At 56.2% G+C, this 20478-nt stretch overlaps 1 protein-coding gene across 3 annotated transcripts in view; it reads left to right on the top strand.

The window, feature by feature from the left end:
• MYO7A (myosin VIIA) overlaps positions 1 to 20478 on the top strand; it is an 85044-nt gene that overhangs the window by 25329 nt on the left and 39237 nt on the right. For 2 of the 3 annotated variants that reach the window (XM_072725980.1, XM_072725979.1), the window contains exons 5-15: positions 7147 to 7331; positions 7857 to 7978; positions 8059 to 8201; positions 8473 to 8586; positions 9985 to 10138; positions 10590 to 10666; positions 11277 to 11396; positions 12171 to 12313; positions 13006 to 13216; positions 13720 to 13855; positions 15597 to 15703. In XM_072725980.1, the coding sequence (XP_072582081.1) occupies positions 7147 to 7331; positions 7857 to 7978; positions 8059 to 8201; positions 8473 to 8586; positions 9985 to 10138; positions 10590 to 10666; positions 11277 to 11396; positions 12171 to 12313; positions 13006 to 13216; positions 13720 to 13855; positions 15597 to 15703 (1512 nt within the window). Of the gene's footprint in view, positions 1 to 5716; positions 5735 to 7146; positions 7332 to 7856; positions 7979 to 8058; positions 8202 to 8472; positions 8587 to 9984; positions 10139 to 10589; positions 10667 to 11276; positions 11397 to 12170; positions 12314 to 13005; positions 13217 to 13719; positions 13856 to 15596; positions 15704 to 20478 lie in introns of all 3 variants that reach the window. The other variant, XM_026010431.2, reaches the window with a different exon arrangement.

The following is a 20478-nucleotide window of genomic DNA, read 5'->3' on the forward strand; positions in this document are numbered from 1 at the left end:
TATTTTTGTGAAAAATACCTATAAATATGCCCCCCCCCAAATTAACTAGAAGAGTTATAATTTTTTGAAATATCTTTAATGTCTGGCTTATTAGAAGACAGCTAATTCTCATCTAAACTGTTGTGAGGTTGTTTGGTTGAAGTGTATGAGGAAAAGCTGGCTTCACAGATACGGAGATGAAAAGGCATTTGCGGACTTCTTGAAAGGGCCTTTGGGACCCTCAGGGGTCTCCAGACCACACTCTGAGAACCACTGAGCTAATCCCATAGTCCCATTTTATAGACAGGAAAACTGAGCCTCCACAAGGTTTAGCCAGGCCCACCGCTGTGTGCTGGGCTCACTGAATGTCTCTGACTCAGCCTGTCCCTCAAGCAGCTCGGGGTGAAGGAAACTAGGGCTGTGTGATTAAAGGAGAAGCAGGAGGGAGCCCCGTCCCCTGAAAGGCAGGGCCCCAGGCCACCAGTATCCAGGGTGCACCAGTATCCAGAGTGACAAGTGTTGAGAGAAGTGCTTGAGACAAGTGAAGACAGAGCAGGTTCTGCAGGGTGTAGTAGTGAGGCCTACGCTCCCAGCTCAGGAAGAGCGGTCGGGTTCCCAGAGGTGGGTGATACAGCATCTGGGAAGGGGTGCTGCATGGATAGGAGGCTGGAGGCAGGACAGTGCCTGGTGAGGGAGCAGCACAGTGTCACTCAGGTTGTCAGGACTGTGAGGAGGAGCCAGGGAGAGGGGGCCTGAAGCCCTGAAGTTGTCCCTGAGCAGTCCCAGCCAGGAGCTGTGTCAAGGCCAGGGATCCATCCTCTTAGAAGCCCTGGAATTGTGGCCACTCAGCTGCCAGGGAAGCCCTCTGCTACCCTCCCCACTCTGGGACCCTCTGCTATTTAGGCTCCCAAGGGGAGGCGGCTGTGCCCAGGCCCTTCACATCTGTCCACTGAGTAAGCACAAGTAGCTTTTACAGAGTGCCCTTCAGCACTGATAAAGCCCCTGTCACTCTTTCCCTCACCTAGGGGAGGGGAGGCAGGGCAGAGATGGCACCTCCAGACATGAGCAGCACCCACATGGGAGGATGGGGCTGGAGCAACCCCATGGGGACTCACTGGTATCTGCCCCCCAGTTCTTGGCTGTTCCCAACTGACTCTTCTCTCTAGATGGCAGGTGGACACAAAGGGTCCTAGGGCGCCCTGTGGCTGCTTCCCAGGCCTGGGTGGAGTCTGACACTTGGGTCTGGAGGCAGGTGAGGGAGGAGTCTGCCCCTCCCCCCGAGGGAGCCCACCATCAGAGCTGATGTCTGCCCCAGTCTCCTGTCAGGAGAAGGCCGAGAGGCCCCTACATGGAGGAGGTGGGTAAGATGGGAACTGTCCCCACCAGAGACCCCCCAGACCATGTCCACTAAGAATAGCTCAGAGGCATGGCATTGGTTATTTTGCACACAGTTTGTTGATTTTTTAAAAAAGTATTTATGGGGATCCCTGGGTGGCACAGTGGTTTAGTGCCTGCCTTTGGCCCAGGGCGCAATCCTGGAGACCCGGGATCGAATCCCACGTCGGGCTCCCGGTGCATGGAGCCTGCTTCTCCCTCTGCCTATGTCTCTGCCTCTCTCTCTCTCTCTCTCTGTCTGTGACTATCATAAATAAATACAAATTAAAAAAAATATATTTATGTATTCATGAGAGACAGAGAAAGGCAGAGAGACAGGCAGAGGGAGAAGCAGGCTCCCTGCGGGGAGCCTGATGCGGGATGTGATCCCAGACTCAATCCCAGACTCCAGGATCACAACCGGAGCCAAAGGCAGATGCTCACACACTGAGCCACCCAGGTGCCCCACCAGGTTCATTGATTTTTGCAGGCAAACTGGTTCCTCACACGTGAGGGACGGTTGGCGGACTGGATAAAGGAACAAAGGCAGACACAGGATCCTTAAAGGAGAGGGGAGGAAAGACTGCAGGAAGAGCAAATCTTCTTTGTGAAACTGAGGGGGATGGACTAGGGGGCAGCTAGCAGAGAAATCGGCTTCACGTCCTTGAGTAGGCTAACTAGGGGAGCAAAGGAGAGAATTCCAGAGGCTTATGGATTCTCCAAAAAGCCCTAAGATCTGTGCCATTTGCCTCATTAGAAGTTATCACCAGTATCCTTTCTGGTGGCCTCTTTCCTGGAGGAGGGAGGGGACAAGTGAGGAGGGGACAGGACACTGTGTGGAGAGGAGTGGCTTAAGTGGCCCTCTTATTCACGGGGCCCTTGGGGGGTCCCAAGCTTGGTTGGTCCATGGGTTTGGATTCTGGGTGTCTGTTGGTCTGGGGAGCCCTTCTGTTCAAGGATCGTCCTGTTCAAGGTTTCAACTTGCTCACTCTTTGAATCTGTGATGGGGTAGATGGGGTAGGAACAGAGCTTTGAAGAAGTAGCTGGGCTATTATCCCACCCAGAAACCATACCTGTCCCTAACCATGGCAACCCCTGGTCACTTCGTGGCTTGGGTTACCCTGGGCACAGCCCCATGTGCCCAGGATTTCCTCAGATTACTATGACCGCTCACAGCCCTGGGCTGGGCAATGCTCTGTCCCTGACTGTATGTCTTGGGCTTGCCCGCTCCAGTTAGCCTCCCCCAGGAGCCTGAGGGACAGCATCCCAGGCCCACAAATCAGCCCTGGACACCCCCAGTGGGGGAGGACCCTCAGAGCAACCCCTGGTTGGGTGGTCTCAGAGGCCAGGTGTCCTCTCTGGGTCCTGCAGGGAGCAAGTGGCAGGGCTGGTGGGGATCCAGGGCTTCCTGCTGCTGAACATGGACTGGAGCCCCAGTGTGGGAGGCCAGGGTCCAAGTCTTGGCAAGGGCATCTGGGGAGTTCCTGCTCTTCCCTGGTCTCAGCCTCCCTCTGGTACCAGAGCAGACTTCCTGGGTGAGCACATCTGTGCCTATGGGAAGGTGTGTGTGCCCAGGGTGTGTCTTGGTCTCCATGGCCTGCTAAAGGAGAGGTTCCCGGGCTGACAGGCGGGGAGCTTCTTAGGAGAGGTGGAGCCATTCCTGTCACATCTCCAAGAGTGTGTCTCTGGCTCCAGAGAGGTCCTGAGGACTCTGCCTGGAGACTTGGGGCCCCTGGGGACCATGTATGCTATGTCCTTGGCTTATCTCCCCCTGCCCCAGCCTATGATCCTTTATCTCTTCCCCTCCCAGCCTGTGGCCCCAAAGGCAGACTTTCTTCCTGGAGGCTTGAGCAGGAGGCCTGCTGGGCAGCTGGGCAATAACCCAGGACTGACCATGGACCTTGGAGAGGGGGCAGGCCAGAGGGGAGCACGGAGCCTTGGGGGTGGACACGTACTGAGGCCCAGACAGGGCAGGACGAGCCTGGGTCTGGTTGCCAGCAGTGGCCAAGCCCATCCCTTATTCACTCTCTGGCTGCCAGCTCTACAGTCCTGTGGGCATGTTCCTGGGATGGGTTAGCCCAGGTGGGGAGGTGAGGCTGGGCTCCGGTGCCAGCAGCCCCCCTTCATTCAGCCCCTGCCTCCCTGGTGTATGATCTTGAAGTCCCTCTGCCTCCCAGAGGCGCAAGTTCTCCCATCTGGAAAGGGGTGTGTAACCCCTCACAGTGGCCTTCTGAGGGGCACAGGCAACACTGGATTGACGGCGGCACCGTCCTGCGCCCAGGAGGGAGCCAGGTGACGGCTGTGCGTTCTTTCCCTGCTGGGGAGGGTCCTCCTCACTGACAAAGAGGTCTCCGTTATATAAGTTATTTTGAAGTGGGCACATGTGCTGTAATTAGAAGGTTCGCCTTTTGCCACAGAGAAAATCACTGCTAAGTTCATATCTGTCTCCAGAGAGAAAGACTATATATGATATATAGCAAATATAATGTAATGTTATATATAAAATACCTTATTTTTTCTACACAAATGGAGCATTGCTCCCTGCACTGTTCTGTGTGTTTTCCATGAGCCACGTCCCCAGACCATCCTTCCTGTCACTGTCACTGCAGGCAGGGTGCCTCGGGGCTGCTGACAGGCTGTCCCCTTAGCTCCCTTCTCTGCGCTTTCCTGTGAGCAGCAGTTAATGCGGTCTACTCCATTTCTTCTCCACCTGTTAATTTAGTCATTCTTTTGATCACTCGATCATTCTTTCAATTTTCTGGGCACATCCTGTGTGCTGTGTATGGTGCTGGGCCCAGGCAGAGAGGACAGTGCGACTAGAGGGAGGAGGCCCTGAAATTACACAGGAGTCAGGTGGGCCAAGTGACAGGGACTGTGCAGATCACGTAGGAGGTTGCCTGGCTTCTTGTAGGGGAATCGTCTCAGCTTGGACCTGAGGAATTAGCTGGGTGAGAGGGCATGGGATGGAGTTTGGTGTTTTTAGCTGAAGGGTTAATAAGGAGGGGGCCTCCTGGCTGTGGGATGCTGCTGGTGAGGGCCAGGGCTCTGGTATCTTGCATCCAGGGAACTTGCCTGAGGGTTTTCAGCCAGGGGATGCTGCAGTCACATTTTTGAAAAGCTGGTCCTGGCTCAGAGTGAAGTGAATTGTAGCGGGGCACCTGCAGCAGCCCGCTGAGAGCCCATGGTGGCCGGGGCCAGGGGGCGGAGAGAGGTGGGCTGGGATGAAAAAGAGGGAGGCAATGAAGGGCCTCCCATGCCACCCCCACCCAGGGCGAAGGATGGTGGGGCCCTGTTGGCCAAGCTGGGCAGTGTGAGAAGGAGCAGAGTTGGAGGGGAGGGTGGGGTCTGGACAGGTGGGTGAATGGAAGGGAGGACATCCAGGTGGCAGGGGGCTCAGGGCCTGGTGCTCCAGGGGGCCCCCCTGTGCTGTGGGGGGAGGTGGAGAGAGTCCTAGAGGCTTTGTGGGGGAGAGGAAGATCCGGGCCCTGCCCCAGGAAGGCTTCTGGCAGTTTTCATCACCGCGTCCTCTCTGGCATTGGCCGGCCCTGCACTTGGTCACCCAGCCTGCTCCCAGAGCCACCTCTGTCCAGCTCCCACTGCCACGCTGACTGGTTCATTAGGTCTGAAACAGTGTTTCTGCCTCCAGCCTCTGGGACAATCCTTCATCCTCCCACGGCTGCCAAGGTGACCTTTCTCCAGCAGGCCTTCCAAATGCCATGCCCTTTCATGCCTCTGTGCTTAATTCCCACTGCCTAGCCCTCACTCTTCCCTCCCTCTCCCCCCACCCCCACCTCACCCACCAGAGAAATCTGCTGCCACACACAGGCCCAGGCTTTCCCTCCCTGGCCCCCAGGATATGGCTGTCAGCCTCCTCGTGAGTCTTGAATGACTGCATGGAGCCAGCCTCATGCCACGTGGTGATCACAGACCAGGTGGTTCAGTGCCACTTTATTAAGGAAGTATCAAGAAGAAAGGAAGGTGGCATGTAAGGATGGCTACTCTGTAGCCAGGCACAGGCACATGTCAAAGGTTATGACCTTCGGGCTTTACATAGTCCTGGGAATACATACATTCCCCTTTTACAGAGGAACAAACTGAGGTTGTTGACAGGCAAGGCGATCTGCCAAAAAGATGGTCTTTGTGGCTGACTCCCTTTCTTGGGGATGGGGACCAGCTGCTTCTCATAGGCAGGGCTGAGCTGGATGTGATGAGCTGAGGAGCCCTGGGCTGGAGGTTTATGGGTTCTGATCTGAGAAATTAGCCTGTCCCTGGGCTGTGTGGGGTGGCTGAGGGAGAATGCCTCTATATCCCACTCCCCACTGACCAGTTCCCTTTTTTCCTGTTCCCCACCTTCCAACCTCAGACCAACTGTGGAGGGCGGGTGAGTGTGGCAGAGAGCTGGCTCCGGCTCTCAGGGTGTGCTTGGCCTGGCAGCTCCCTCCCCGCAGGCTGCGTCCCCATCCCACTGCATCTCTTCCTGCTTGGGCTCTTGCACACAGTCAGGTCTTGCACACGGTGTGCGTCGTCATCAGGCTCAGCTGCTTCTGGCAGGGCTGCTTGGAGGAAGACCAGAGCCCAGGTGGGAGGGGAATGTCCTCTGGGGCCCAGAAAAGGGTGGTAAGTGGCCAGGTGTCCTGACCCCGGGCGGGCAGAGCCAGGACGGGAACCCAGGTCTGGGCTGCCCAGCCCCGGCTGCTTTGCCTGGCCACACCTGGCCCTGGTTTGGGCATGTCCCCTGGAAAGCGGTGCTGGCAGTGGCACTTTTCCCCGGCATGGCTATCGTGGGCTGGGGCTGCTGGGGCATGGCTTTGGCTCTGGGGTGATGCATTAAGCCCTTGGTGGGAGGTGACAGACCAGGCTGTCACATCCTCTTTGTGGTCACATGTTTTTTTTTAGTCTCTCCAGGCCCAGATGTCAATACATCCATCACCAATTACAGGCTGAGCCTGACCTTTTCAAGCTGGGGTGGGGAGGGGCTGGTGGAGGGAGCGGTAACCCCTGGGTACCTTATTCTGCCCTGGTAGCAGGGGGGCCAGGCCATGTTGTCCCCTGTGTGGCAAGGTCCCAGGCTCACACCAGGAAATTTTGTGCACAGGTGGCCAATCTGCATCAACAGAGGAGCCCAAGGAGAGAAAGCCCACTAGAGGCTTATCTGAGGTGCACTGGGTCCCTGCACCTTTGCTGACCAGGGTGGCTAGAGGTTCCCTGTCCCCCAGAGCACAGGGTCTCCTCTGCCCTGGGGCTGAGCTGCAGAGACTGGGGCCTACCCAGCCCCCAAACCACATCCCCCAGCCCTTTCAGCACGTTACAGCATGGTTCCACTCCCCATGGACCAGCCCAGCCTCTGTTCTGGAATGGTCTGGTTTATTATGATTGTCACTCCAAATCTTTGGGATGCAGGGCTTAGAGGCCAAAGTGGGAGCCACTGAGGAGTACCTACAGGGTGCTATGACTTTTAAAGTACACCATCTCCTCATCTTTATAAATAGTTATGTTATGCTTATTTTACAGATAAAGATAAGGAAATGGAGGCTTAGAGACCCTCCCTCCTTCCCTACTCCCTTCCTCCCTTCATTAAACCTCACTGAGCACCTACTCCAACCCAGACCCCATGCTAGTTAGAAGGCCCCACCACCAGCTCACAGAGAGGGAGGACTCTGACCCCAGGTCCGTGTGACTCCAAAGCCAGTGCTTACCTTCCAGAGGAATGGAGCAGGGCAGAGCCTGAGAACTTTCTAGAGTCAGAACCTCCACATGGGAAGTGGCAAGTTCCTCATCCCTTTTTGCCCACAGACGTACACAGGCTCCATCTTAGTGGCTGTGAACCCCTACCAGCTGCTCTCCATCTACTCACCAGAGCATATCCGCCAGTATACCAACAAGAAGATTGGGGAGATGCCCCCCCACATCTTTGCCATTGCCGATAATTGCTATTTCAACATGAAGCGCAACAGCCGTGACCAGTGCTGCATTATCAGGTGGGTGGCCTGGCACCAGATTGGAGCTCTAGGCTTAGCTCCTAGAGCTCTAGCTTTGTGTTCTTGCTAATACCTCAATGTAGAGAATCACCTCCCCTTTCCTAGGCCTTACATCTCTATTAATGCTGCCAAATTTTTTGTTAAGTTTTGAGGCCAACCTTGTTTAATACTGGCTCCTGTTAAGTTAGAGTCAGGTGAAATTTCAGGCTCCTATTCTCTTTTGGGCAGAGGGCAATGGGACAAAGCACTGATCTAGCTAGCATGCCATGCTCTATGGCAGGTATGGACAGAGGGGTATATGTGTATCTGAATGAAGGGGAAAGAAAGTACTTTGAGCCATGGCAGAGCACTGAGCTCTGGAGCCTTTCCCATCCCTGAAAGGTCCATACTGTCAGCCTATTTTACAGGCTGGGGCAGGGGGACGAGGGAGGTGCAGGTGGGGGAAGCAGCTGGGGCTGAAGACCCGTAGGCAGAGACCCATGCAGACTGTGATGGGTCCTGCCTCTCTCTGGGTCTCCTCTGCAGCGGGGAGTCTGGGGCAGGGAAGACGGAGAGCACCAAGCTGATCCTGCAGTTCCTGGCAGCCATCAGTGGGCAGCACTCATGGATCGAGCAGCAGGTGCTGGAAGCCACCCCCATCCTGGAAGGTAGGGCCAGGGCTCTCAGAGTGGGGCTGGGTGGCTGGGTGGGTGCTGACCTTGCCCATGACCCTCTCCCCACCCTGAAGCATTTGGGAATGCCAAGACCATCCGCAACGACAACTCCAGCCGCTTTGGGAAGTACATCGATATTCACTTCAACAAGCGGGGTGCCATCGAGGGTGCCAAGATCGAGCAGTACCTGCTGGAGAAGTCCCGTGTCTGTCGCCAGGTGGGCCAGAGTGGAGGGCAGAGCTGCACCAACACAGGACCCCCAGCCTCGAGGGGGACGGGAGGGGGAGGGAGAGGGCCCCACGGTCTGGATCGTCCCTATGCTGCTGCCCCCTTACTGTGGTGCCGGAATTCCCACCATGAAACCTGCCCACAGGGGCTTTTTGCCAAAGTCATCTGTTAAAATAGTAAATCATGTTTCATCTTGATCCTCTGGTTTCTGATGCCTCCCCCTGCCTCTATCCCCCAACACCTTGTGCCCACATTTTCAGGCCCCCGATGAAAGAAATTACCATGTGTTCTATTGCATGCTGGAGGGCATGAGTGCGGATCAGAAGAAGAAGCTGGGCCTCGGCCAGGCCACGGACTATAACTACTTGGCTATGGTGAGACCCGGGCAGGGCGTCCAGGGAGGGGGACCCCCATCCCAGCGAGGCCGGGGACAGCCCCCCGGCTGCTCGCCAGCTCCAGGCCTGGTGGGTGGGAACCTCTGAGTGGGCTTTCCCTGTCCCCAGGCCTACCCCAGGGACTTGTATGTGCCCTAGGGCTTGTCCCCCACTTGGGCACAATCCACCTGCACATGCACCTAGATGAATTATCCCCCTAGATACACATGTTCCTAAATGTATGTAGGCATCCTAGACCCGGGGACATGTAGACACACGTGCCCAGACCTGCCAGCATACCCACACTGTTAGTTCGGTCTTTGAGGGCATGAAGACTAGGACCTCTGCTGGGCCCCCTAGGACTGGAGGACACAGGCTGTTGCAGCTTCAGCCTTGGGGGCTCACTGGTCACAGGGCCCAGGTGCCAGCCTCTTGCTGCTGTCTAGCCACCAAGAAGTGGAATCTGGGGCCATTGCTGCCACCCAGCAGCAGTTGGGTGGCGATGTGTGTACATGGCCGGCTGGCTCAGTGGGGTGGTGGGGATAACCAGCTTCCTTAGCCCTGGGGAGAATCCCTGCCCAGTTGTCTGGGGCTGGGCCACACCAGGCCACAGGGACACAAGGGAGGGATGTAGGACAACAAAGGAGTATGTGTTGTAGGTTTGCAGGCCTCCCCAGACACTTCCTATAGCTGCATGGGAAGCTACACACACACACACACACACACACACACACACACACACACACACACATGCTCGTGGGCACATGTCATCGGGCAGACCCCTATCAGTGCCCTGCCTGTGTGCCGCCACCTCCTTCTGCTCCTCCTGCACTGGGCGGCACTGGTGTGGCCTTCACGTCCCTGAGGGATAGGGTCCAGTGAGGGTGGGAGACGCTAGGGCCTTACTGCTGGGACCACCAGGCTAGAGGACAGGGCAGGACCGGTCTCAGCGATCCAGCTCCACTCACTCTTGGGAAGAAGGGTCACCCAGGTCCCCTGGGAGTGGTTGTGTTCCCAAAAAGCTCTAGCCAAGGGGCGCCTGAGTAGCTCAGTCTGTTAAGTGTCTGCCTTCAGCTCAGGTCATGATCCCAGAGTCCTGGGATCAAGCCCCACATCGGGCTCCCTGCTCAGCGAGAAGTCTGCTTCTCCCTCTCCCTCTGCCTCTCCCCCTGCTTGTGCTCTCTCTTTCTCTCAAATCTTAAAAAAAAAAAAAAAAAAAAAAAAAAAAAAGCCCTAGCCAAGAGCTTTCTAGATTTTCTGGAGAGGTCATGGTGCTCACGAGATGAGGTCAGCGCCTGACACCCCAGACTGGCCTGGCCTTCAGCTCAGGCACTGCCCCTCCGGGGGTCCCCACAGCCTTGCTGATGTCCTCCTGGGCCCCCCACCTGTGCCCTGCAGGGTAACTGTACTGTCTGCGAGGGCCGGGAGGACAGCCAGGAGTACGCCAGCATCCGCTCGGCCATGAAGGTGCTCATGTTCACTGACACGGAGAACTGGGAGATCTCCAAGCTCCTGGCTGCCATCCTGCATCTGGGCAACCTGCAGTATGAGGGTGAGGCCCTGACGCACACCCCCGCCCCACCCCTGCACCAGGGCCAAGGGCAGCGCAGCGCCTAGCCGTCTGCTGGCTACGGAGGCCCACTTTCTGTCCCAGCAGGCATGAACCCTGCCTCACAGGAGCCACGGCTGCCACCAGGAGCTCTGGGAGTCCGGGCTGGAGGAGCATGAGGGGAGGGGGGGTGTGACTGCCAGTGTCTCTACCTGGATGTCTGGCATGGTGCCAGGTGCGGGGCATACGTGGTTCCTACCCTCACGGTGCTTGTAGTTCCTGGTGAGGACATTCATTAAACATCCACTGACCCAGAAAGGCACTTAATCACTGTGTTGGTGGCCTCCGTGTAGAGGGCAGCCCCCCACCACCCTGAGAGCCTGGCCCTCCTAGCCTGCCCCTCCCCCCACACCCACCCTCATTTGCCTGACCCTGCACCCACTTGCTGTGACAGCCCGGACATTTGAAAACCTGGATGCCTGTGAGGTCCTCTTCTCTCCGTCCCTGGCTACAGCAGCATCCCTGCTCGAGGTCAGTATCTGGCCTTCAGTCCCCAGAGCTGCTTCGGTTTCTCTGAGAGGGGTGGTTGTGGCTCAGGTTGAGGGGAATGAGCACGTGGGAACTTGGCAGCTAGGGCCCTCTGGGAGAGTTCTAGAAGTTCAATATAGAGAACCAACTGTGTGCAGGATCTGTGCTGGACATGGGTCTCAGAGGAGGAGTGGAGCCCAGTGCCTGGGAACCTCGCTGCCGTAGCCCCCCCTCCCACTCACCCCTACCCCCTGGGGGTGGTGTGGGGCACAAGGGACCCTGGGTAAGTCAGTCTGTCAGTAGAGGCTTTCTAGGCTCTGCCCTGAGTTGGAAAACTGGGATGAATAAAGCCAGAGTCTGGGCCAGTCCTGAGAGGACCAGGTAACATGCTGGGGGGGGAGGAGGCTGTCAAGGAGAGAGCAGTCCTTCCAGGCAGCATTTGGGTGGGGGCTGATGGCTGTGGGGCTGTGGGGCTGTGGGGAAGGGCATTCGCAGTGGAGGGAATGGTCTGAGCAAGGCCTGGTTGGACAGCAGGTAGGGAGTTCTCGGGTGTGGGTGGAGGGAGGGATGGGCCGTGGGTGGTTGGGCAAACACCTGGATGTTGTCCCATCAGGTGAACCCCCCAGATCTGATGAACTGCCTGACTAGCCGTACACTCATCACCCGTGGGGAGACCGTGTCCACCCCACTCAGCAGGGAGCAGGCGCTGGATGTGCGAGATGCCTTTGTCAAGGTGGGCCTTTGTGGCGTGGCGCTGGCTCTCTCTGCCCCTTGTGTTAGGTTGTTGATCTGCGCAGGAGTTGAGTAGTCCATGGAATCAGAAGGACATCTGGGCCTTGAGGCCTGCCTGAGTTGGGTCCAGGCTCTGGCCACTGGCTTTCTGGGGGGCCTGAGCGAGAGTCTGCCTCTTGCTGAGCTCTGTTCATCCTACAAGGGGCTGCGTCTTGTGTCCCTCAGAAGCCCTGCCAGCCTTGGTCCCCTTATGTCCTCTATCCTGGCCTGCTCTGCTCTCCAGCCCCATGGGCCTCATGCTGGGTTGTATTCTTTGGCTACTAAGTCTGCTGTGCTATTCCCAGCCCAGAGGATGCCCTCTCTGGTCTTTCCAAAGAAGACACTGAAGATGGGGTGGGTCGGGTAGAGAGGGCCCCCAGTCCTTCCTGTTCCCACACTCACGAGTTTGCTAGCCACTGAGCCCCTGCCATGCACCAGATTCTGTGCTGGGTTCTGGGACCCTTGAGATGTTCAGAGCTGATAGGGAGACAGAGGTGGATGGAAAGATGGGCCTTTGGGCTGCAAGGTTAGGGAAGGCTTCTTGGCAGAGCTTCGAGAAGGAATAAGAATTGTTCCAGCAGGAAACGGGCTCCAAGGCAGAGGGAACAGCTTGAGTAAAGGCTGGGTGGTTTCAAACAGCAGGGCAGGGGCTGACGAGGCGGTGACGGCCTGGGAGCCCGGGGCCCTGTCCTTGGGAGGGCATGTGCGCCCAGGGGCTGACACAGCCACCTCTCAGGGCATCTACGGGCGGCTCTTCGTGTGGATTGTGGACAAGATCAATGCGGCAATTTACAAGCCCCCCTCCCAGGAAGTGAAGAGCTCTCGCAGGTCCATCGGCCTCCTGGACATCTTTGGCTTCGAGAACTTTGCTGTGAACAGGTACCATGAGCAACTCTACTCTGTGGGAGTTTTTTTTCCACAACAGGGACAGAACAGGTGTCACATCTCTGCCTTCAGACTACACATAGTGAGCGGCGAGCGCGCTCTCCCGGGCTGCTGGAGAGTTTGCGTCTGGTCATCTCTCACCCTGCTTCCTGCGTGTCCCCTCCAGTGCCGGGGTCAGCTGAGGCCAGCTGGGGTGGTGGGCAGAAGGCTCTTACACCGTAGGGACACTCCAGGCCCTGCTGTAATCTGCCCAGGTCCAAGCTGCAAGGTGCCTTGAAGCAGTTGAGGCCGAGCCACATTCGGGGTCCCACACTTCCTTGAAGGGCCATTCTTGGGGGCCGTGTCAGGGGCAGAGGGACAGAGCAGCCCCAGGGTGATCCTGGGGCTGGCAGCAGCCGCTCTGCTTGCCTTGCCCCCCCGTCCCCCTCACCACCTGTGTGACCCCTGGCAAGTCACTTCAGTTCCTGTAACATTTGGACATCTCAGAGCTCCCCGTAACCCCTCCATCCCTTCTGACTCCTTCTGACTCAGTGTCCCCTTCTGTAGCTGCGGGGCAGGGGACTGGGCCACGCTGCCCGCCTCAGAGGCTGGGGAGGGTGTGCTGGGAACACAGCGTGGCCAAGGGCATGCCAAGCAAAGGGCCCAGGCCTGCTCAGCCCCTCCCCCGTCCCCTGCGTGCCCCGCAGCTTCGAGCAGCTCTGCATCAACTTCGCCAATGAGCACCTGCAGCAGTTCTTTGTGCGGCACGTGTTCAAGCTGGAGCAGGAGGAGTACGACCTGGAGAGCATCGACTGGCTGCACATCGAGTTTACCGACAACCAGGACGCCCTGGACATGATCGCCAACAAGCCCATGAACATCATCTCCCTCATCGATGAGGAGAGCAAGTTCCCCAAGGTGCACCTGCCCCCTGTTGGGAGCCTGTGCAAAACCTCCCCTCTCTCTGAGCCTCGGCTTCCCTCATCAGTAAAATGGACCCAATGATCTGTGCCTGCCAGCATGGCTCTGAGGCCAGTGCAGGTGCATTATTTGACATTTGGGGATCACCTGTGGTCCACGGGGTCCTGGACCTGAACGGTGAAGATCTCAGCACATAGCTGGCCCAGAACAGGTGCTGCAGACATGGGATGTGTCTCGCAGTGGGGGAGGGACTGCTCCCATGATCTTCGGTGTGGGAAAGAGATTTTTCTAAACTGGACTGCACGTGGATCTACCCACTTAATAGATGGCAAAGTGGAGGCCCAGGGTGCTCCTGTGTGGCATACAAATAAAGGGGGGAGCTCTGAGAAAGACAGAAGAGGAGGTGCACAGGCCTAGGCAGCAAAGGCAGGAGGAGCTGGGGGAGAGTGGAGGAGGGGTGGGGAGAGAGGAGTGCTGACCATGGCTGTCGGTTCCTGCAGGGGACAGACACCACCATGTTGCATAAGTTGAACTCCCAACACAAGCTGAACTCCAACTACATCCCCCCCAAGAACAACCACGAGACTCAGTTCGGGATCAACCACTTTGCAGGCGTCGTCTATTATGAGAGCCAAGGTATAAGCACGCTGGCGGGGGCTGGCGTCTCCTGGCCTGGGCCCTCTCCGACCCTTGCCTGTCTCCCACCCAGGATGGGGTAGGGGCTGAAGTCCAGAGCGGGAAAGGGTCTTAGGGAACACTGGGCCCAGTGCTCTTTCTTTCTCTTAGAAATTTTAATAAATGGTGGCTAAGTATATGTGATACAAGATGTACTGTTGTAACAGTATTTAAGGCTACATTGGTATTAAGTATATTCATAATGTGCCACCATCCCCACTGTCCATCTCCAGATGGACATATTTTATTTATTTATTCATTCATCTCTCGATGCACATTTGGGTTGTTTCCACGTTTTAGCTCCCATGAATTGTGCTGCTACAAATATGGGTTTACAAGTATCTGTCCAAGACCCTGCGTTCCATTCTTTTGGATGGGCTCAGTGCTCCTTTGTGCAGATGGGGAAGCTGAGGCTCACAAGGCAAAGTTACCTGTCTTCCCATGACCTTGCCCATTAGGTGCCATGCCAGGCCTAGAACCAGCCCCAGGACCCACTAAACCTCTTTCATCAGCAAGACCAAGTGTGAACTTTGGAGGGGATGCATCCTCTGTGCTGCTGGGACAAGCAGGTCATTTAAAAGCTAGAGGTGAAGCAGCGAGTCAGGTCACAGTCAGGGTTACCCCACTTGGAATCTTGCAGACTGTCTTTGCCACTCGGCCCCCACCACCCTGCTCTAACGGGCTGCCTTGGATGAGCATCAGCTGCTGTGTGCGTCTATACTGAGCTCTTGTGTTCAGCCTCCAAGGGTTCCAACTGCAGTCAAAGGCCAGTGAAATTCAAAACAAACAAGCAAAGAGCCACTGGTTTCATACTTCCTTGTTGAATTGTCCAGAAGGCTGACAAGTGTATCAGTGAGCCATGCTGCAGGGATGGACTCTGAAGCCTGCCCAGCCCTCCCTCAAATAGTAGACTGGGAGATCCAAATTTGCTGTTAAAAAAGAGGAGGCTGGGGATCCCTGGGTGGCGCAGCGGTTTGGCGCCTGCCTTTGGCCCAGGGCGCGATCCTGGAGACCCGGGATCGAATCCCACGTCGGGCTCCCGGTGCATGGAGCCTGCTTCTCCCTCTGCCTGTGTCTCTGCCTCTCTCTCTCTGTGACTATCATAAATAAATAAATAAATTAATTAATTAATTAATTAATTAAAAAAAAACAAAAAGAGGAGGCCAACATTAAGTTTGAAGGATTGGGGAGCAAACAAATGTCTGTCGTTAGGAGTAACAGAGGATCGTGTTTTTCAATTCAACCAACCTTCCCTGAGATCTGTTGTGTATCAGGCTTCATGCTGTTGCTGAGGACACAGATGGGAAAATTGAGTGGACTCTGCACAGTTACAAAATTATAGAATGTTAGATCTGGGGGGACGTAAGTTTTATCTACTTTATGGACTTAAAAATGGGGACTGGAGAGGGAAATGACTTGTCTAAGGTCTCTGAACACTTCTGTCCACAAGCCAGGGCAGCCTGAGTCCTATGGGGGAAGGGGTGCTGCTTCCCTGCGGCGCTCTCCATCAGGCATCCCCAGCCCTCGGCCAGTCTGTCTTCTACCACCACCACCACCACCCCCAGCAAGACCTCCCCGCTGCCATTAACCAGTTCCTAACTCCTCAGGCTCTCACACTGTGGGTTTGAGGAGCGGCTGGGTTTTGTCAGGTGGAGGCTGGCAGGTGTCACGGTGTGACCGACCTCTTCTTGCCACTGCCCAGGCTTCCTGGAGAAGAATCGGGACACCCTGCATGGAGACATCATCCAGCTGGTCCACTCCTCCAGAAACAAGTTCATCAAGCAGATCTTCCAGGCTGATGTCGCCATGGTAATGTTGGGGTGGGGTCCCTATGGGGCAGGAAGGGCCCCCAGAGGCCAGGCTGGCACCCAGGCCCACCCTTGTCCGACAGCCTCAGCTGAGCTCTTCTGGTCGCAGAGTAGGGGCAGTGCTTTGCTGTGGCTCCAGGAGGTGCCTGGGGGCCTCTGCCATCGTCCCATCTGGTCCTCCTGCTTTACTGACTGGGGGGTGTGGGGGGACAAGGCCCGAAGAAGGGTGACACGAGAGGTCACAGAGCACAGCCTGATCAGGACATGGGTCACCATGGAGGGCCCCCCAGCTGGACCTCCAGCAGCTCTCAGGGAGCCTGGAGGAGGGAGCCCATCCAGCGTCGAGGACGCGGATAGATGTGGTTATTCAGGGAGACATGCACAGAGGGCGAGGGCGCCCCAGCCCTGGGCCCGTGCAGGGGTGCAGCACGTCCCACCCTCGGCTTGTCCTCCGTCCCTCGAGGGGTGGCCTGGCAGCCTTGCTTCCCGCGTGGTGGTGCGCCTTTGTATCTCGGACTTTCCTCCTGTCCCGTGGCCTCCTGAGGGGGCGCAGAGGGACTCACGGGGAGGGCAGCGCGGCTGCCCCGGGGCTCCTGCTCTCTCCCTGCTGGATTTTGCTCTGTTTTCTGACCCGCCACGTTCTCCTTGTCCCCGACCCCGTCTGGGCCCGCACTGTGGTTCCTGCTGTAGTTTCTCTGTGGTTACTCATCGGGCACTCTTCGCCAGTCGGCAGCTTCCGGGAAGGTAAAAGACCCCTGCCAGGCCTCAGTGGCCCCCGGGGCTGGGTGTGGCCTCCGGCCCCGGGGCACTGAGGCTTGGAGAAAGGCCGGCTTTTTCTTTTCTTTTTTTCTTCTTTTGTGTTTTTTCTTTTTTCTTTTTGTGTTTTTTCTTTTCTTTTTTCTTTTGTGTTTTTTTCTTTTTTCCTTTTGTGGTTTTTTTTTTGTGTGTTTTTTCTTTTTCTTTCTTTTGTGCTTTTTGTGGCGTGGTTTGTGGAGTGGTTTTGTTGCTTTGTTTCTTGAGTTGTGTGAACTGTGAGCATCTCAGTTTCTTAAAGGAAGAAACTGAGTCCTAGAAAAAGAGGCGAGACTTGCAGAGTGAGCCAGGGGCAGAGCCAGGGCTTTGTTCCAGGTCTCCTTAGTCTCTCTGCGGTGTCAGGACCTGCTGCTTCCTCCAGGCCCCGCTGAGTCCCTCTGTGTCCATGGCTTGGTCAGATTCCCCGATAACCTTGCAGAGCTGGAGGGGCAGGTGATATTTTCTGCATTTTGCAGATGGGGGACTGAAGCTCTGAGATAGGAGGTGACATCCTGAGGCTCAGTATCCCGGGGAAGTCATCACCCCTAGACCTCCGTAGGCCCTGGAATGGCATCCGGGATGTGTCTACCCACCACCTTCGGGTCATGCTCCCAAGATGCTTTAGACCTCAAGGGTGCCGGCTACCCCCCCAGCAGCACCTTGGCTTTGCCATCCCTTTGCATTTCTCCCTCTTCTCAGCCCTCCGTTTCCTCTCTGCCCAGTACCGATGTCTTCTCACATGTGGTCTTAACTCTGAGTCTCCCTTCCTTCCTGCATGTCTGGCATCCCCCTGCTGCCCAGGGCCTCACGGAGTTCCACAACAGTCCACTAAAGCCACAGCTGCAGAGCAGGGTACCTGCAATGTCCAGAGCAGGGAGTGTGACTGGATGGTAGCCTCTGTCCTTGGCCCATGGCCTGGCCCTGGGACCCCACCTCTCAGGCCAACACTTTGACCTCTCTGAACCCCAGGTCCTCTACCTGTAATGTGGGGATGATACTAACTACTCACGGGGGTGCAGTGAGCAGTGAATGAGGTGAGAAATGTAGGTGGCTGGCTCACAGCCTGGCCCAGAAAAGAAAATTATAATCAAGATCAAACGTGTCACTGTTGTGTCCTAACTCTGTGTTCCAAAACTCCCTCCAGAGTGAGCCATTTCTGGAGACCCTGGGGTCTTTCACTTGGACCTCTCCATGGTTCCTCAATAAGTGGGTTCTAGTCCCAGGGTCCAGGGGAAGAAGCCTCAGAACAGGAAAGTTCGTGGAGAGGTCCCACCTCCAGGTGCTTTGGAAGGAGAGGAGAGGGGGCAGGGAGAGAAGATGAGGTTCAGTGATCTTCCAGGACTGCCTACAATCAGGAGGAATGGCTCAGCTTGGAGGGGGTGGGCTGGAGACCAGAGAAGAGGAAAGAGTGGGAAAGAGCCCAGGGACACACCTGTCTCACCAGTGCCGCCACCCTGTCATATGTGGGCCTCGGTGGGGACTGCTGGGTGCGGGAGCTTCTGGCCTCTGGAGCCCCCCATGGCAGGGGCCTCACACTCGCCCTATCAGCAGCTAGGCCACAGTGTTGGCCTGAGAGGTGGGGTCCCAGGGCCAGGCCATGGGCCAAGGACAGAGGCTACCATCCAGTCACACTCCCTGCTCTGGACATTGCAGGTACCCTGCTCTGCAGCTGTGGCTTTAGTGGACTGTTATGGAACTCCGTGAGGCCCTGGGCAGCAGGGGGATGCCAGACATGCAGGAAGGAAGGGAGACTCAGAGTTAAGACCACATGTGGTCTCCAAGTCCTGTGACACAGGAGACTTTGATCCGGTCTGTGTCAGAGAAGCATGGGAACTCATCCAGAGTCACACACAAGTGAGGGCTAAGGGGAAGCTTTGTAAGTCCCTGCTCTTTGTCACCGTACAATGCTGTCATCCCTTGGAAAGAACCCATGTTCTGTGACTGCTGGAAGCCTGATGGCTCTGTTAGAGGAACATAGAAATCGATTTGGTGAAGTGTGAAGTATTAAGTCACAGTTTATCAATGACAGTGCTTTCCTCGGGGTGGAAGCCCATACCACCTCCTTCCAGTAATCCAAACCTGCGTCCTATGCTCATCTCCAAGCCCCAAATTTCCATCTTTTGACTCTTGCGTCTGCCTCCCCAAGTGGCCCTGGGCGGCCCCAGCCCAGCCAGTGCTGCTGGAGGGACCAGCCAAGCCACGAGGACAGTGGTTCTTCCAGGCCATCAAGCACCCCCATCAGTGTATAATGCCAGTCACATGTCCCCAGGCCCGGAGTCCACAGGACTCTTATTCATGCTTTATGCAGGTGGCTTCCTCTGCCTGTGTCTCCTAGCCCCGTGCACAGCACGCTCAGGTGTCTGCCCCTCAGGCCTCCCTGGAGAGTCATTTAACACTGAGCTTTGGACTTTCCACTCTTGCCTTTACCCTATTTCCAAATGCCTGCAGATAATCCCAGCAAACAATGAATATCATAAAGGACCACCATTCCCCTCAGTGAAATAAGACGGAATCAGAAACCCCGGTAGCCAGGAAGTGAGAGTAGACTGTGCACTCAGCTCCCCTTCACACGGGCCTGCCCTCCGGCACAAATGGTAACGGAGTGCCCACTCTATGCCAGACCTCATCCTGCGTCCTCAGGACAGAGTAGTGAGCAGAACAGAAAAATACCCTCTGTCCTCATGAAACATTCTTACTTTCTGGCAGAAGGGAGAAATAGCTAATAAGCAGGTAAATAAGTACATATATATAGTGTGTCAGGTGGTGATACAGAAGATGGAGAAAAATTGAGGAGGGAGAAGTGCTGGAGGTGGGGCTTTGCCATGTTGAGTAGGGGGAGCGGGAAGGGCCTTACTGGGAAGTTGATGAGGAGGTGACCGTGCCAGCCATGTGCATCTGGAGGAGAAGCACGGTGGGGAGAAGAAAGAGCAAGTGCAAAGCCATTGGGCCTGCCTCACGTGCCCAACATTCATAGGAGAGCATGGAGGTGGGCTGGCTGGAAGGGTGGAGGGACCAGAGGTAACTGGGCCCAGACCCCGCAGGACATCATCCGTCCTTGCAAGGACCTCGGTGTTCACACGGAGTGAAAGTGGGAGCCATTGCAGGGCTTCAAGTGTGGGGGGTGGGTATGAGTGGATTTGCGTTCGAATGGCCTTTCCTGGGCTGCTGTGTCAAGAGTGGAGTGGGGGGGGGTGCGGGGTAGTAGGAGGTACAGAAGCAGGGAATCCAGCCTGGAGTTTGCTGCAATAATCTGAGGGAACCATGCTGGTGGCCTGGACAGATGGCAATGGAAGAAGAGGAAAGAAGGTCAGATTCTGCATCTATTTTGGAAATAGAGCCAATAAGATTTCTGACATATTGGATGTAAAAGAAGAGGAATTGGGGCCAGTTCTTAGATTTTGGCCTGAGCAATTGGAAGGTATATGTTTCTAGGAGCCTGTAGGCACCAGGAGCCAGTTCAGGAAAGGGTTGCTGGTAGTTACTTGTGCCAGGCTCTGGGCCACAGCAGAAAACAAGGCAGACCTGCCTGTCCTCACTAGGCTCACAGCCCAGCGGGGAAGACACAGTAGTGCGGGGGTGATGTTAGAAACCAAGAAAGGTTTGTACCGTGTGCGCTGTATGGGTGTGTGTGCGTGCGGGTGTGCTCCGCGCTCACTGCGTGTAGAGTGTGTGTCCGTGTCTGGGCTGTGTGTGTGCTCAGGGCAGGGCTCTAATGCAGGCTGGGTAAGGCCAGGACCGGAGTTGTGGCTCATGCGGTGCTGTGGCTGGATCGGGTTCTGGGACCAAAAGGAACCCCTGAAAAACGACCAGTGGTTGACAAAGGTTAGGGGCCAGGAAGAGTTGATTCAAAGGAGCAGCACAAGGGCGTGCTGGGGTCACAGACCTGACATTCACCCTATGCCAATGCAGAGACCGCCCTGCTTCCCTTTGCAAAATCCTAGAATAGGTTCCAAATGACATTAAAACAGAAACCTGACAAATTTT

This window comes from Vulpes vulpes, chromosome 11, assembly GCF_048418805.1.
Source record: "Vulpes vulpes isolate BD-2025 chromosome 11, VulVul3, whole genome shotgun sequence".
Classification (NCBI taxonomy): domain Eukaryota; kingdom Metazoa; phylum Chordata; class Mammalia; order Carnivora; family Canidae; genus Vulpes; species Vulpes vulpes.